General features: G+C 38.8%; 1 protein-coding gene across 11 annotated transcripts in view; it reads left to right on the top strand.

Moving 5' to 3' along the window:
• phldb1b (pleckstrin homology-like domain, family B, member 1b) overlaps positions 1 to 12,725 on the top strand; it is a 77,573-nt gene that overhangs the window by 50,380 nt on the left and 14,468 nt on the right. For 10 of the 11 annotated variants that reach the window (XM_053507233.1, XM_053507234.1, XM_053507238.1 and 7 more), the window contains 5 exons: positions 76 to 231; positions 2,541 to 2,651; positions 5,248 to 5,337; positions 8,875 to 9,033; positions 11,191 to 11,334. In XM_053507233.1, the coding sequence (XP_053363208.1) occupies positions 76 to 231; positions 2,541 to 2,651; positions 5,248 to 5,337; positions 8,875 to 9,033; positions 11,191 to 11,334 (660 nt within the window). The remainder of the gene's footprint in view (positions 1 to 75; positions 232 to 2,540; positions 2,652 to 5,247; positions 5,338 to 8,874; positions 9,034 to 11,190; positions 11,335 to 12,725) is intronic. The other variant, XM_053507239.1, reaches the window with a different exon arrangement.

The raw sequence follows: 12,725 nt of genomic DNA, 5'->3' as shown, positions 1-12,725 counted from the left end.
CTGCCTGCCTGATGCTGCTCACTGACCCTGTAGTTAATTTTTGTGTGTGCATGTGTGTGTGTCTGCACGCTACAGGAAGCAGAGACCCTGGAGGCTGAGACAAAGCAGTTTGAGGACCTGGAATTCCAGCAGCTGGAGAAGGAGAGCAGTCTGGAGGAGGAGCGGGAGACTATTTCCCAGCAGCTCCTGCAGGAAAAGGCGCAGTACCAAAGCAGTGTGGTGAAGAGAAAAGTATGCAGGGTTTTATTATTGGTTAAATTTTTTGTTGATCCTGCTCTAAATACAGTGTCATGTTTATAAAAAATTTAGATTTTAGCTTACTTGAAATTGTTATTAAAAAAATACCACAAATTTTACGATATGATCCTGATACATTAATGTACTTATCCCAGGGTTTAACTAGTGCTTGGATATCGGCAAGGTAGAAAGTTTTCTCAGTACACCAGAGCCATGATCGGACCTGAAATGCCGGTCTCCCAGGAGCTTCTTTAATGGCCCAAATGCAGTAAAATTGAGACTGTATGGGGGATGAAACAATAACTCTCGGTAGAGTTTTCGTAATGTGCAAGTGGTGTTGATGAGTGATTGTGTGTGTATAGTGTGTATAGTTTCCACAGCCAGATGTTCTTTAAAACGTTTGCACCATTCAAATGTTTTACTCCAGCTGAGAGACTCATTACTGTACTGCACTTAAAAATACAGTAAAACTTCTGTTCTACTCTTTTGTCCACCTGAAATTTCATCACATGGCCTGGATTGACTTGAACGGCTTTCTATGTTTAGAAATAGGCTTGATTGCATCATTTAAAATCCATCAATGATAAATATTAGATTCCTTCCTTCCTTTATTAAATATCTTCACTCGCCGATGTATAATGTTTTATAATGAAGGCTGCTGTTCTGACTATGAGTCTACACTGAGCTATATAAGTCTCTGGTATATGATACAACCACTGTGAGAAATCCTAAAGATATTTCAGCAAATGTTTTTATGAACTTCTTACTACTGCAAATGCACTCTTCCTCAGCCGTTTAAAAAGTTTGTCCATCTGGTGGCATCTTTATAAACAATTTTTCTCCTGCTGCTTTTAAGAGTAACCAGACGTGGCACACTTTTGCCTTGACTTCCAACCGCAGATAACTCTAACGCTGTAGTGTTTAAAACTATATATGGTAGAAAATGTAAAATAATCTCACCATGTCAAGTCACCAAACAAGTACCAAGTTTTGTTGGCTTTTTCAGATAGCTGAATATCATGACTGAGTATTTTATGTCTGTAATACAGACATAAGCCTGTGATATGATCATTAAGAGAAAGCTCAGATTTTTATTTAACTGCTGTAATGCAAATCTTTAAGCAATTAAAGCACCAAGCAGCATTAAAGCAGCCTCATAAGCATTAACATGTTTTATTAATTAAATACTTATTTATTAGTTACATTTGAATCATTTAGAACAAGTTACACTTGCTCAAAACATTATTTATTACCCAAACATTGCCTAAATTTTAAATTAGTCTGCAGTTTAAGTTGCCTTTTATGTACTTGTTATTTGTGTCTGTCTGAGATTCTCATTAGTGTGATAACTCAAAAATTAAATGGACTGTTTGACCAAAAACCGTGACACACACACACTATTTTTTAACCAGATGCATCCATTACTCTGGAATAGGGTAAATCTGGGCTCATGAGACCACATAACTGTTTTCCATCCTTTTAAAGTCTTTTTTTTTGTTTGCTCCCTAGCAAGCAGTTGAAGTCTTTTTTTTCCCCGATTAGTCTCACTAAAAAGTAGTTTTTTTATCTCCACACAGCTGTTTAGTCCCAATCCTGTGAATTTTTATCATGTGTGTATGGAAATGCTTTTACGTTCACTAGTAAACATAAGGCAGCACGGTGGTTTAGTGGTTAGCTCTGTCGGCTTGTACCTCCAGGTCCTGGGTTCAATTCCCGCATTGTGTCTGTGTGCATAGTTTGCATGTTCTCTCCGTGCTTGGTGGGTTTCTATTGTGTTCTCCGGTTTCCTTCCACAGTCCAAAGACGTGCAGATTAGGCTAACTGCCGTTTCCAAATTGCCCGTAGTAAGTGTGAATGTTTCTTACCACGGTCACAGGAAGGTAAAATGTCTGAAATAGGACTTTTTCAGTAACTTAACTTCTGTTAAAACATATTTTAGGGATATTTCTGGCAAAATAATTTGTTCACTTGTTCATACACTGTTTGCAGTTCCCTTTGAACCAGAAAGCTTTGCTCCTTATGTTATGGAGTCTACTTAAAATGGCTGAATACCCCATGCAGTCCATTTCACAAGGAGCTAATCGCCAGTCAGAATGCAGCCTTTGATAAACACTTTGTCATTGTTTGTCCACCATTGTTCATTTAAATGAGTAGCTTGGAATAATTTAGCCTGTAGCATTCACACTATGGTATAATAGATCTTTTATATGTAAAGACATAGAACAGTGAACAACCTTATTATGACCTTGTGTGTGTGCGTGTGTGTATGTGTGTGTAACATAATGGGTCTAATGTTTTTAAAGGAGAAGGTTGCTGCGCTGGAGAAGCAGGCCAATCAGCTGGGCTTGCAGGCTTCACAGGAGTATGAAAAGCTGGCCAAGGACAGGAGTGTCACCCAGCAGCAGCTTCAGAAGGTACACAATGTGTAAATAAGGCTAGTAATTTAGCACTGGTGTTGCGTTCAGGACCTATTTGAAACGACAACCTAATTGCAGTGTACTGCAGGGCATGCATTATCTTTGAGGAGCTGAATGCGGCTTACATAACCTTCCAAACCAAACCACACCACTTTAATACAAACAGCCCTGCATTCATTTTTCCTTCATGTATTATGCACATCTTTCCAACATATGCACGCACACACCAACACGCAGAAGCACAGACACACAATAACAGTGCTAATTACAGTGCCTTGCCTAAGTAGTCACCAAAATAGCCCATAAAATTAAAGGTGGGGGGAATAATATAGTTTATAAAATTATTTACAAATGAAAAATGAAAGTTGTTATTGCGCAAGTCTTTAACCCTGTTGCTGTGCAATTCCTAAATAGTTCTGGGGCAACCAGTTGTCATTATATGTCTCATAATTAGATCAATGTAGTTCACCTGTATGGACTTAAAGTGTCACGTGATTTCAATTAAAAAAAGCTAGGCTTCAGAATTTTTCTTTCTAAATGGAAAGGTAGATCAAGTCTTTCTTGATCTACTGTACCTGGTACATACACCTAAAAGGCTTCAGAGTACATAAACAGATTTCATCATGAAGACAAACAAAAACAGATTCTAGAAAAGTATTAGATGAGCTCTAGAGGAAAACTCTAAATAAACAAGCAAAGATTTATAGCTCGTGTGCTGGAATCTGTTGTATAATCATATCGTGGACACTTCTGGAAGGATGCCAAGCCATATGGCATTTGCCAAAACACTCTCAGCAAGTATATAAAAAAAGGTTTTTAGTCTAAGGAGACAAATTGATTTTCTAACCTTTTAACAAGCATCTATGTTTGAGAACATCTTTCCTACAGTAAATCATGGTGATGGTAGCATCATGTCACCCTTTGCCTCCTGGTTATTTTTTTGAAGTCTTTCTTGATCTACCTGATCACTCACATTTGGTGGTTTCTACAAGGACACTGTTTTATTGTACCTGAAATGTGAAGGAGGAAGGCCTGGAGCCAGAGGAACTCTCTCACGTCCGGCATTTTAATATTGCATAATGCAATATGATTATCTTGCCCACAATAAAGTACACTGATCAGCGAGAACATTAAACCCAATGACGGGTGATGTAAATAATATTGATTTCCATGTTACTGTACACTGGCACCTGTCAGCGTAGGATATATTAGGCAGCAAGTGAATTGTAGGATCTCGGATTTTATGTCATGAGGCATGGGTTCATCGGCCAGCATCAGTTTTGCTCAGTCCATGGTTGCGAATTGCGCACATAAAAGAATTTCGTACAAAGTGCTACATCTTATGAATAATACATAAACAGCGTAAACAGTGGATGGATGGACCATACGAGTGATGCATGCGCCCTGAGAGAAGAATCATTGGTCCAGTTGTGATCATGTGATAAAAAATTTGCTTTTCTCCCAGACCAAGTTACTCGCAATTCAAGCCTTCACTGTCATTTTATTTACAAGTACAGTGCATCCGAAATGAATTTACAGGATTTTTTCCCCGTATTTTATGTTACAGCCTTATTCCAAGATAGATGAAATAATTTTTTTCCCTTAAAATTCTGCAAACAATACCCCTGACAATGACAATGTAAAAGGAGTTTGTCAATTTATTTAAAAGAAAAAAGAAAAAAAACAACAACACATGTACATAAGCATTCATAACATTTGCCCTGAGACTCAAAATTGATTTTAAGCGTTTCCTATTTCCGCTGATCATCTTTGAAATGTTTCTACAACTCGATTGGAGTCCACCTGTAGTAAATTCAGTTGATTTGGAAGTGATTTGGAGAGGCACACATCTATCTCTAAGGTCCCACAGTTAACAGTGCAAGTCGGAGCCAAAACTAAGCCTGGAATTGTCAAAGGAATTGTCTGTGCTTGACCACCGAGACAAGTTTGTATCGAGATACATGTCTGGGGAAGAGGACAGAAAAATTCCTGCTGCATTGAAGGTCCCGGTGAGCACCATGGTCTCCATTATCCGTAAATGGAAGAAGTTTGGAACCATCAAGACTCTTCCTAGAGTGGGCTGTCCGGACAAACTGAGCGACTTGGGGAGAAGGGCCTTAATCAGGGAGGTAACCAAGAACCCGATTTCAACATGTCTCTGTGGAGAGAGGAGAACCTTCCAGAAGAACAATCATCTCTGCAGCACCAATCAGGCCTGTATGGTAGAGTGGCCAGACAGAAGCCACTCCTTGGTAAAAGTCACATGACAGCCTGGAGTTTGTCAAAAGGCACCTACAGGCCTTTAGACCATGAGAAACTATTTTTTGGGGGTATTGTTTGTGAAATTTTAAGGAAAATAATGAATTTAATCCATGTTGGAACAAGGCTGTAACATAACGAAACGTGGAAAAAGTGAATTCCATTTCATCAGTGACATTCTACTGTATATATGACAGAGAGAAGAGAAAGAGCGATGGGTGTGTCTTCATCACTAGTTACTAAAAAAACATGGCCTGTGCCTTATGGCATGGTAAAATATTTATGAGCAAGCTTGAGGGGGTTCATTCTTTCTTACACATGCATGGTTTTACAGGAAAAAGAGAGACTGGCTGTTCTGGAGAAGAGATACTTCAGTGTAACTGGAGGCAGGACTTTCCCTAAAGGCTCCAGCACACTAAAAGAGGTAAGGGTATATTAAACCTGTGAAAATAAATCTTTAATGTGCAAATGTAGGACAGTGAGACCAAGCGTTCTGAAGCCTAGCTTTTCTTTAATCTTTTTTTTCCTCCCCATATGCTTGCTAATAACATCTTTTACTTGTTTTACACAGAATTAATTCAAAGTTCATTGTATTTTATTTAATGTTTTTAGTTTGCCTGTTTAATCTAGGCTATTGTGGTTGTAATAATCGAACACAGTGTGGTTAATGTAAGCAACGCTCGTTCAGCCAACATTTCTGCAGACACAAAATAGTTGTAAATCTTGAAATTCCATCCAAATTTCTATAAATCAGTGGTTATTAACTGGGCTTACATTAGGGCCGTGTTAGTTTTTTTATCATTAAATCATGACCTGCAAGCAGTTTAACTTGCTAATAGTGCTATATATTTTAGAGAAACATTAGTAAAGTAATAGGTTGTGCTTTAATGCGCTAAAACACTGAACTGCAAAAAAGGATAAGCACACAATAAATCCTAATAATCTAAAACCAAGCCCCTGCTCTTATAATTTTTACAGGATATGCAATAAGCAAGGAATGAAACGTAGCGTTGCTATGCTTACCCTTAATTTGCGTATTCTCAAAATAACAGCATTTCCGGAATTGTTTTATTTCTTTTGTATTACAGAAATTTTGGGAAAAATCCCAAAACATCTTGCTCTTAATATTTTTTTTTTTATAGTATAACAAATCCCGGTTTGTCTTGAATGCCCCATATATAAATGTTACAATCAGAACTATAGCATAATTGCTTGTATGAAGATTGTATCAATACCTTTTGACTATTTAGAATCAAGCATTCAGTAAGTCTGTGACGTCATGCCATTCTATTCCTGACGGATCATGTTCAGATAAAAAAAAAAAAAATCCCATCAGTAAGGTTCTGTTGTGCAGGCCATGTGCTTACTGTATTTACTTACAGTGCTCTTCTTTAAACTAAGGGGGAAGCTCAGCATTAATTACAATACATGATTGGTTTGTTGATTTCTCCTGTCCTTATATATAAATGCATATAAAATGTGTGGCCAAAAGATTCCAAAGTCATTGTCTTTAGTATGAAGTTTTCCTCCTTTCATGTCAAATAAAAAAAAAAAATGTCACATACACAGTCATACACAGTACGATATGCAGTGAAATGCTTGTACGACTGCCAGTGACCTTAAAAAGAAAATAAAAACTATATATAAGGAATAAATATTAATAAAAAAGAAATAAAAAAAATGTAACTAGTAAAATAAACTGTACATATAAGGGCATAATAAAATATTACAAAATATAGGAATATATGGGGGAATAAGTATATATAAAAATTTTAAAGTGGCAATGGCTGTGCAAATATGCATGAAAAGTGACTTAAGAAAGTGTCATGTGCAATGGTCAGATATATAAATATGTATTGCATGAATGTGTCCATGATTGTCCAGTCAATGTCAATGTTTAAAAAGATTACTCCTGTGTGATGTGATTGAGAGACCTTATCGCATGCGGAAAGAAGCACCTTCTCAGTCTCTCTGTGTTGGCCTTTAGGGAGCGGAATTGCTTCCCAGACCACAACAAAGAGAACAGTCCATTGTTGGGGTGGCTGAGGTCCTTCGTGATCTTCCTGGCCTTGGTCCAGCACCGCTTGCTGTAGATCGAGTGCGGGTCAGGGAGCTCGATGCGGATGATGAGCTCAGCTGATCGCACCACCCTCTGTAGAGCTCGTCTGCCCTGCAGGTGCTGTTTCCAAACCGGGTCGTGATGTTTCCCGTCAGGATGCTCTCTATTGGTACAGAAGTAAAAATTCCTGAGCACCTTAGAGGGCAGTCTGAAGTCATGTTATAACAAACGTGGTGGTTCACGGTTCTGCCTTAGCAAACTATGTCTTCATAGATCTTGTGTTGTTCAATGCAGAATGCCGGATGTTTGGGCCTCTTGATGTCAGTTAAAGGAAACTGTACCGCTAGAGCAAACAAAGACATTGCGTTCTTCCAAATTTGAGGCAACAGTTATATGGTTACGTATGGCTGTAACGGTTACGTTTTCACAAACTTTTGGAAATATGAGTATGAGGACCTCAAATTTCTGTGTGGATATCCTAGTAAGATCCTCATACTGTATGTGGACAGTAGGGTTTTATTCTTTTGGCAAACTTTTGTTTTCCCTGTTTAAAAAAATTAAGTGTTTTAAAAAATACAGTAGGATCAAGGTCTCAGGAGGATATTAAAATTATATTTGAAATTTGAATATCAAAAATTTGAACACAGCCTTTAATTAAAAAAAAAAAAAGAATTGATCCTTTAAGAAGACTACAGCTGATGTTTAAAACTTTAAACATGTGCCCTGTGTTGTCTCGTAAGAGTGCTTTCTAGAGGATGAGCCCTATTTGTGTGTTGAACAAAGCAAACAAAAAAATCTTTATAATGGTTTCACTTCACAATGCTATCCCAGTTGGGAGATAAAGTCATTAGCTGTGTGTGCACGTGTGTGAAGAAACTGGCCAAGATACTTCATGTAGGTAATGACTGACCTCTGGTCCTGTGTAAATGTACTGGTGGTTAAACAGAGATACTGCAGAATGGCGGATGCCTATAGGATGTCTGCGAGTGATATCCAGCTGACTAGCTCTGCTTCGCATGACCCCTCACTTAAACTTGACCCAGCTGTAGCTGTTCCCTGTGAGCTCTGACTTCATTTCATTTCTTTGTTTCTCTGATGTGTGCTTGCACTTATGCTGTATACTCATGAATGCTCTGCTTTAATACACATCTGCTTTGCTTAGGTATATAAACATTATGCATTAAGCATCTGTTACTCTCTATTAAATGGATTGAAATGTATTGCATCCATGATATTAAGAGAACACCTAAATGCTTTAATAATACTCTAGAACATTGTATTAAGAGATATCTGAATTTGGGCCTCAGTGGCGCAGTGGTAAAGTGCTCGCCCTATCATCCGGAGATCGCTGGTTCGAACCCCGGGTGATGCTGTTTTCCTCTCACAGCCGGAGGCACAGAGAGAGCTGATTGGCTGAGCTCTCTCAGGGGGGAGGGATAAGAGGTACTTGCGCTCCCACATTAATTACGGCTCTACAGCCAATCAGGGGAGTCTGTGAGCTCGCGCAGGCGGAAGAAGCGGCTAGCGCTTTCCTCCGAGTGTGTTACTCCGCCCCTAATGGTGCGTGGGCAAGCAGTCCGAAAAGATGTTGTCGGCTAACGTGACGCGGTTCGCAGGAAACACAGGATAGTCTTCGCCCTCCTGACTGAGTGGTAGTAGTAGCCTTAATGTGGGAGCCCCCTAGTGACGGGGAGGAATTGGCTACGACTAATATTGGGGAGAAAATTGGAAAAACCTCCCAAAATAATAATAATTAAAAAAAAGAGATATCTGAATTTCATGTTAATCAGTAGGGTTTGAGTGAATTGTTATCTTCTTGTCGATCTTAAACCTTTTGACCTGTCTTACTTCTTTTTCTCTTCCTTCTTTTTCACCTGCTTGTGTGTCCATGCTGGGTTACAGGATTATGTTACTCTGGGCCAAATAAACCAGATCTATGGGATGCCGAAGGTGGATTTCTCCCCCACCTCTCCCGCCCAATTACGTCAGCCCATCCCTGCTGAGCCTGCCTTTTCCTGTCTTCCTTCCCCCCATGGCTCCTCTTTTTCTCTCTGTTTTGAGGTGCGTCTCAGCTTCTCTTCTGGCGCGCTTTCTGGAACATTACCCTGTCTGGCATTATTACCCTTAAACTCAGTTTAGTTGTGTATTAAATATAATAATAATGTGTCTACTTGAACACTAGCCAGATCCATTGTCGTAAGTAAAGACTTCACACCAGAACAAAAAGCGAAGCCCTAGTGAAAGCATTGCTTAATCTCTTCTGGTCTCCTTGTGTTTTCTGTGAGCTATGAGTATTTATGGTCAGCTTGACTTTTTTATCATGTTTAAACAGTGAACTTGGAAAGGTTAGTTTATATTTAATTTAAATAAAATTAAATTGAATCGAATATACAGGGTGTTGCTTTTAGAAAAATAAACATTTCAGGGGGTTCCCCATGCTCTGATCCCCATGTGTAGGGCCGTTATTAGGCAATGATTGCATTTTGGTGTAGGATGACTGTGGGACACTGGAGAAACTGAAAAGCAATGGAACAGGAAATTGCATTTACTTCTGAGTGAAGCCACTGAAGAAATAAAGCAATATAAGAGCAACTGCTTTGCTTTTCAGTGTGATACATTTTCTGCATGTAACTAATAATCAGCAACAAAGCTTGCTTTTGGTATTTCAGATCAGATTGCATCTTGTTTTTCCATTGTGTCATTGCTACAGTTCATTGTGTAGTGATCTGATTGCTCTGAAGGCTTCGCCCATTACAGTGAGAACTCTGAAATGTTCCTCTGTGTAGGAATAGAAATCAAAGGACATTTGGTACACACTTCAATGAACAGAAGAAATTATATCATATATTCACAAATGCATAAGCTACAGGACATTATGACATTAACATAAAACACACGAAATCTGCATTACTGTGCAAAAGCCTTGAGCCACCCCTCATTTTTTCATATTTTGCTTCCAAAGAGCAATTCTTCATACTGTATTTTGCTTTCCTTTCTAATTTCTTCATATTTTGCCTCCTTTCTTGTATTTATAATGCACTTTTGGATAGTTCTCCAGGCTTCCTGAAGAACTTTTTTGCTTCATGTTTTTTGCTCTCATTTTCCGTCCAGTCCCTGTACCTGAGCAGTTTTAGAGGATTTTTTCTTTTGCTTTTTAAGCCGCATAGTGACCTATGAATTATTCAAGCATAAAAACATTTAACTTCACGTCTGAACCAACGGGTGCAGGTGATTAGTATACTGGTGATTCTGAATGCAGAGTGGTTGAAACAGACGAGAGGAAATGAGGCTGCTGCTGAGGTTATTGCATAAACAACACTTTTTTCATCTAAATATAAAGAAACAAAGAGTGGCTCAAGACTTTTGCACAGTCCTGTTTAAAAAAAAGAGCTTTTGCAATGCGACAATTTAGTCAGCCATTTTATTCCTTTCATTTTAAAAACAGTGCAAGTGACCATTGGATTAAAAACAAGTGTTTTTTGAAGTATTACTTCATTTCTTTACTTCAGACTGAACTGCGCTAGTCTGTCTCTTGAGATTAGTGCCTTGTCAAACAAGCTGTGGTTGTAGGAAATGATCAAGCTTTCTGTATGTTGAACCAGGTGCAGCATAGAAAAATAGACTTCAGTCATGTATAATTATACACGTGTAGCCATGTGAAGAGCTATTTCATTACATTATTTATACAAATTAAAGGTCTCTGCATAAGAACAGTGTCAGTAATTGACATGCACAGATGTAGCAGATACAGAGATCAGTCACTAGCTGTAGGTCTTCAGTAGAATGTTTAAAGCTGCAGTGTGCACAGGACTAGAGATGTGAAAAGATGATTTTTAGATCTCGTTTGTTGATTAGATTTGTGGTTTGTTTGCTTGATAATATTTATAAATCATCCAGTAGACAATTATTTAGTTTATTATTATTATTATTATTATTATTATTATTATTATTATTATTATTATTATTATTATTTAATTCATTTCTCTAGCTCATCTGGGACTGGCACCCAGCTGCACAGATGCTTCTACTAGATGCATAACTAATTTCTCTAAAGTGGATTAATAGGCATCTTCTCTGTTAATGAAACCTGACTTATCAGTTTCAAAATAAAACCTTTTTCTTATCTTCTTCTTCCCCCCCCCCCTCTCTCTTTTTCTCTTTTTTTTCTCATCTCATTTCACTCTGCCACCTTGCTGTGCATTCTGATGTGGGTTAAAGGGTCAGCTGGAGCAGCTTAGGCCTCAAATCCCCAGGCTAGATTTAGAGCGCTGGTACCAGGAGGTGATGGCGGCTGGAGATCCCAGCCAGCTGTGTCTGCCTTCTCTCCCAGCTAAATCTCACTCGACACACAAGCCTCTGCAGGTAACCATGCCATGCAGACCCATCTTCCTTTTCCCTTTTCTTCTTCCTCTGCTTTAATTTCTTTTTGTCTTTATTGTCATGTAGGTCTTTCTCAATGCATGGGAGCTCCAAGAACTCTTGTCTGTATTGTCTGTGCTGTGTATTGTTGAGGAAAGTTGTCATATTGTTTGGGTTTTATTTGGTCATGTTTGGACTTTGTGGCTCATGGCCACTGTTCTCCCGGTAAACAATCTGGAAAGCTCACAGAAGGTTTTCAGAAGTCATGTTTATACAGTAAAGCAGTCAAGCTTGTATTGTTTGGTAGAGAGCAGCTGACAGCTGAACAGCTAGAAATTGAGCAAGAAAATGTCAACCAAAACTTCTCACGAAAGAAGGTGAAAAAAAACGATTACCATTTACAGAAGGCTTCAAGCACAGTGCGGTCATGAGACTCTCATATGGGGGTAGGGATATCGAACGGCGGATACCCAACCATTGGAGAGAGATCCGTTATTTTTATGGCAGTTTTATATGGGGTTGGTTTGGCAGATCGACACCCAATTGTATCAGAGCACTTTGTGGGTGAAGCACACCTTGCTCAAGGGTCTAACAGTGGCAGCCCATCGGCGTCGGGGCTCGAACAGGAGACCTCCTGAGCAGCTGACCAAATAAATAAATAAAAAAAAAATTGAGAAAGCACATATACGTAAGTATTTACAGCTTTTGCAAAATTGATCTCAGACGCATCCGGTTTCCCCTGATCATCCTTGAGATGTTTCTGATTGGACATGATTTGGAAAGGCACACACCTGTCTATATAAGGTCCCACAGTTGACAGTTCATGTCAGAGCACAAACCAAGCATGAAGTCAAAGGAATTGTCTCGAGGCACATATCTGGGGAAGGTTACAAAAAAATTTCTGCTGCTTTAAAGGTCCCAGGTCGCAAACTCCAGGCGGGCTGCCATGTGCCTTTTACAAAGGAGTGGCTGCCGTCTGGCCACTCTACCATATCGGCCTGATTGGTGGATACGAGTAATACGCCATCAGGGGTCAGTAGAAAATAAAGAAAGAATCATGGATTAAAGTCAAGAGTCACATTTAATGAACAGTGTTAGACAGCTAGATAGGTGTTGGACATCTTTGAGTGAATTGGTTGTTTCTAAGTATGATTTTCTTCAAACTGTCAACATCAGCAAGGTGTTGCTTAGCTACAAGTGGGAATCTTCAAAAGCAATTTTCTTCCTTTTCACTTTTTTCACACTAAATTTAAATATTAAAACACATGCAGATGAGACCCACAGTCTATAGTTTCCAAACTAATTTCACAATATGACGAGTTTTCTCAGGTTTCTGCAAAATTACCCCCCCCTTTTTTTAAGCCTGGAAACTAAAAACAAAATAAACCATTTCC

The sequence above is a fragment of the Clarias gariepinus genome, chromosome 11 (genome assembly GCF_024256425.1).
Source record: "Clarias gariepinus isolate MV-2021 ecotype Netherlands chromosome 11, CGAR_prim_01v2, whole genome shotgun sequence".
Lineage (NCBI taxonomy): Eukaryota > Metazoa > Chordata > Actinopteri > Siluriformes > Clariidae > Clarias > Clarias gariepinus.
Note: the sequence above shows the minus strand (reverse complement) of the source record. Positions and strands in the feature narration are given on the sequence as shown.